The sequence below is a fragment of the Microcebus murinus genome, chromosome 6 (genome assembly GCF_040939455.1).
Source record: "Microcebus murinus isolate Inina chromosome 6, M.murinus_Inina_mat1.0, whole genome shotgun sequence".
NCBI lineage: Eukaryota > Metazoa > Chordata > Mammalia > Primates > Cheirogaleidae > Microcebus > Microcebus murinus.
The window spans coordinates 31,616,339-31,620,836 of record NC_134109.1 but is presented as its reverse complement, the minus strand read 5'-3'; the positions used below and the strand labels follow the sequence as shown (position 1 = coordinate 31,620,836).

General features: G+C 63.4%; 1 protein-coding gene across 1 annotated transcript; it reads right to left on the bottom strand.

Annotated features, from left to right (window-relative positions):
• Window positions 1-277: 277 nt before the first annotated feature.
• On the bottom strand, window positions 278-4,012 carry CCDC177 (coiled-coil domain containing 177). The gene is made up of 2 exons (XM_012781167.2): window positions 3,692-4,012; window positions 278-2,804 (listed from the first exon to the last, which is right to left on the bottom strand). The coding sequence occupies exons 1-2, from the start codon at window positions 3,991-3,993 to the stop codon at window positions 680-682; spliced, it is 2,427 nt and encodes an 808-aa protein (XP_012636621.2). The 5' UTR covers window positions 3,994-4,012; the 3' UTR covers window positions 278-679.
• Between the last annotated feature and the right edge of the window lie 486 nt (window positions 4,013-4,498).

Here is a 4,498-nt window from a genome sequence, read left to right as displayed (position 1 = left end):
AATAAGGAGCGGAAGGCGGGGGGACACAAATCGAACATTATCCGCAGATGATTGTCTAACTAGAAAGCCTGGGGACTCGGTTGAAAATCAATCAGAACTAAGATGAGAATTTGCTCAGGTGGCTGATTAGGAGTCAGATATTACACAAATCAATAGCTTTTGGGGTCACTAGGGCGTGGCTTGATACTTTGGAAGAGCTGTGCTTTTCTGGGAGGCTTTGTGCAACTTGCCATATTTTGAAAGATGGAGGTGAGCCAGGGAGTCGTCTCAGACACCAATGTAAGAAAGGTGCTTGGAGCGACTGCTGCAGAAGGGGTGGGGACAACCACTTCTGTGCTTTCTCCTGGTAGAGTCTCCCCAGTCTCTACCAGCCCCCTTCCCCCAGCTTCTCTCTATTCCAGCCCAAGAAACACATAGGGAAGTTTGGCAAGGGCCGGTGCAGGAGCCACCAAGGGTGGATGTGGGCAAAGATTGTGCTATGTCATCTCCAAACGAAGTTTTTAAAAACAAAGGGGGCCGGCTGACAGGTCCCACATGTCCATCCTCTCGTTGCCTCATTGGTCAGAAGCCTGAAGAGGCACGGTGACGCGCTCCAAGGGGGACTCCCACGGATAGCCAAAGTGGCCGAAGGAGGCCCCACCGGGCTAGGCGTGCCAATTTGGCTGGCAAAGAGCTGCAGTCATTTGCGGTCCAGGCTGGCGTGTAGCTGGGCCTCCCGCACCATGCGGTCGAAGGAGCGCGTGTTGGTCTCCTCTCGCACTTTTTCGCGCACGTGGAAGGAGGCCCGGGCTGTGGAGCGGGCGCTCTCAAGCGCACTGCGCCGTTCCCGCGACAGCTGCTCACTGCGCTCCAGCTTGCGCCCGATGGCCTGGAGCAGCTCTCGGCGGCGGCTATCTTCGTCCCTCTCCACCTTCTCCTTGTTGGCGCGCTGAGCCCGCTCCTTCTCCAGCCGGCTTTGGCCCACGCGCCGCGCCTTCTGCTGCACTGCCTCCTCAGCCACCTGCGTCGCGTGCTGCAGCCGTCGCTCCCCTGCCCGGGCCAGCGCCTCCAGGTGCGCCTGATGCTCCCGCTCTTTGCGCTCGGCCGCCTCCTTGGCCCGCCGACCCTGCAGCTCCTCCCGCCGGGCCCGCTCCCGCAGCTCCCGGGTGCGCTGCTCCACCAGATGCTCATAGTTCTCCTGCGCGCGGCCCAAGCTGGCTTCCAGGGAGCTCCGCAGGCCTTCTCGCTCCTGCTTCTGCTGCCGGGCCCGGCCCTGCATCAGCGCCTCGTGGCGCGCCCGTTCTGCCCGGCTCAGCTCCCGCTTCTCCCTCTGCGCTTGGCCCTCCTGCCGCTGCTTGGTGCGCGCCGCGCGATGGGCGCGCTCCCTGCGGACCTGTTCGGCCCGCTCGCGCCCTTCCTGCAGGCCTTCCTCCCGCTGCTTCAGGTTCTGCTCCTGCTGCTGCTTGCGCAGCCGGTCCTCCCGGGCCACGCGCTCCGCCTTCTCCCGCCGCAGCAGGCCCTGGCGCTCCGTCAGCTCCCGCCGCCGCTCCTCGCTGCGCTCGTACTGCCGCTGCCGCCGCCGCGCCACCTCGCGCTCCTCACGGCCGCGGCGACCCCGCCGCTCCTCCACTTGCGCAGCCCAGGCCCTGCGGCCCTGCTCCAGGGCGCGCTGCTTCTCGCGCTCCTCGCGCTCCCGCCGCTGCTCGGCGCGCACGCGCTGCTGCTCCCACTGGCCGTGGGCCGCGGCGCGCTGCTCCAGCAACAGGCGCTCCTCCTGGTGCCGCGCCAGCATGAGCGCCGCGATCTTCCGGTCGCGCTCTGGCACCCCGCGCAGGCCCCGCTCGGCACGCACTTGGCGCACGATGCGCTCCACGTGCTGGGCAGTCTGCGGCGAGTGGCTCAGGTCACCCAGGCTGAAGCTTCGGCCCGTGATCGGAACCAGGGCCAGGGCACATGGGCGGCCCAGAGGGTTGAGGGCGGAGGATGCCGACCCCGCCGGACAGCTGTTCCTGGCCGAAGCCCTTGGCGGCCAGCGAAGCTCCCGCAGGCTCTCCCCGCTGTAGGACGATGACGACGCGCCAGACTCGGAGCTGAGCGCGCCCTCGCGCCGGCGGGACAGCGAGTCCAGTGAGTGGCTCTTCCTGCCCGTCCGAGAACCCGCTGGCGGAGGTTGGGTCCGGGCCGGGGAGGGACTGGAGGATGCCTTGCGGGCCGCACGCGGTGCGGGCGAGGCCGGGAGGCTGGTGCTGCTGCAGCTGCTGCTGCTGCCCGCGCTTGAAGCCGAGACCGCAGCGGCCGCGGGGCCCAACGGCGTGAAGAGGCGCCGCTTCTCCTCGCGCACGATGCGCTCGCGCTCGGCCCGGCACTGCTGCAGCTTGGCGCGCCGCTCCGCCTCGTACGCCTCGTACAGGCCAGTGGCCACCCGCATGGAGCGGCCCGGGGCCTCGCGCACCAGGTCGGCCAGGGCCCGTGGCAGCAGCTCCACCGGCTTGACGGCACAGCGGGCGCAGGCCTCTAGCGAGCGGGGACTGGTCAGCACGTAGCGGCTGCCCTCCGCCTCCGGGCAGTCGAAGTTGAAGAGGTCGAGGTGCAGCAGTGGGGACTGCTCCCGCCGCCCGCCTTCTGCTGCACTTGGGGCTTCAGCCTTGCGGGGTACCGCTGCGGAGGCCGAGGCCGAGGCGGCTGCCGGCTCCTGGGCGCCCTGGGATTCAGGGGGCACCGAGGCTGCGGCCCCGTCCTCTCCCGAGCCAGCGGGCTCGGCGCCCACTTTCTCCTCTTCAGGCACCGGGTCCACCATGGCTGAGCCTCGTCCTTTGTTGGGATCTCTGCGGATGACAAGGTGGGACATCAAGGAATACATTTGAGAGCCGTTACCCCCTTCTCACTCGTATTCACCCCCTCCCAACTTAATCCGCTTTCGGATTAGGCTCGGAAGCCTGGTGGAACGTAAATCATAAAACTGATGCCGGAAGACCCGGGCTGGGCGCCGGGCAGGGGTGGGGGTGGGGCGGGCCTTCGTGCATACAGAGCAGCCTCAGTCTCCCTGAGCCCCGGAATGCAGGGCGGAGGCCTGTGGCGAGGCTCCTCTGGGCGCCTGGCCCGCTAGATGCATCCCCTGCCTGCTGCAAGTTAAAATGAAAAGACCGAGGTGCAGGCAGCAGCCAGCGAGGGAGGCGCTGGAGGATTCCCGGGAGGATTAGCGTATTTGTTTGTAGCTTAGGCGGGCTGCTGGGATGCAGCTTTGCAGGGACAAAAAAGGAAGAGGCCTGTTCATCCCAAAGTGCATTGCTGAGAGGACCCCATTTGCCTAGGGGAGAAGTTTATGGTTGATTTCCCACTGCCAAAGGAGACCCAGGCGCGGGGACCACGGGTGATGGAAGGTCTGAGAGAAATCCCCAAAGGCCTTTTCGCGAGGGTGATCAATTCTTGCCCCTGCTTTAACCAGGGCTTGCTAGGGGCTCTGCCCGCCTCCTTCGCCCTTACCCCTCACCCCTCCACTGGGTGTTCGCCGGGCATTGAGAAGGCACCTGGGTCCTCCCAGATGCACCGACTTCCTCCGAGTCTGAATGTGCTAATGGTACCATGCACCCCAGTCTGCATTCAGATGCCCTCCGAGTTCCCCCACTGCATCCCAGTGGGGTGGGATTCTGCAGCGCAGCGAGCCCAGCCGCGCCAGTGCCCGGAGCTCCGTTGTCCAAGACCGTTCGCTTACCCCGCGCCCTGGGCTCCGGCCCCGCGCCAAGGGCTTTTGTTCGCCGCTCGCTGCCGTCCGCTGCGTGGCTTCAGTCTCCGCGCCGGCGGGGTCGGGTTACTGCCGGCTGCAGCCGCGAAAGGAGCTCCAGCTGCCGCCGCCGGGGTCTCTCCATGGGGTCCGCGAGCGGGGCGCACACACCCCAGACACGACTTACAAGCAGGAGGGGGAGTGCGACAAAGTCCCCCTAAAATAACGCGGCTTTGCTCCCTTCCCTCACACCGATTCTGTAAAAAGGAAGCCGGGTTCCATCGCTGCAGCATCCATCGCCAGCTCTACAGCCGCGAAGGCGCCGCAGGTCTCGCGCTGCCCTCGGCGCCTCCTGCTGGACACTCCGGGTGTTGGTTGGTTTGCTTAGAGGACGAAGGAGAAATTTTTCAAAAAATATATATAATAATTATGTGTATTATACTACACACATACATAGATAGATGTAGATATATCACCAAGGAACCCTAGTTTTTTCAGCAGCACCCCAGGTGGGTAAAATGAAGGATCGCTCAGCTTGTTTTTCAAGGGAACCCTGAGGAGCAAACAAACTTGATAGCAAATAATTGGGTGGAAATATGGTGTCTGATGCAAACTGTAATCATTTTTTAAAGAAAAACTAAGAACACTCATACAGGTTTGAGGCAGGCAGAACGTGTGTGACTAGTGTTTAATGCAACATGTTATGACTCTGGTTTCACATAATAAAAATTATAACCAGTTAGTGCCATTCAGTGAGTGCTATTTTTGAGACATCTCCTCCCCACCTCTTTCCATTTT

What these genes read in the sequence shown, in the direction of transcription:
- CCDC177 (XM_012781167.2), bottom strand. Translation starts at nt 3,993, where the DNA reads ATGCTGCAGCGATGGAACCCGGCTTCCTTTTTACAGAATCGGTGTGAG. An exon ending in GCCGGAGCCCAGGGCGCGGG is followed by an intron (nt 2,805 to 3,691) that starts GTAAGCGAACGG and finishes TGTCATCCGCAG; the next exon opens with AGATCCCAACAAAGGACGAG.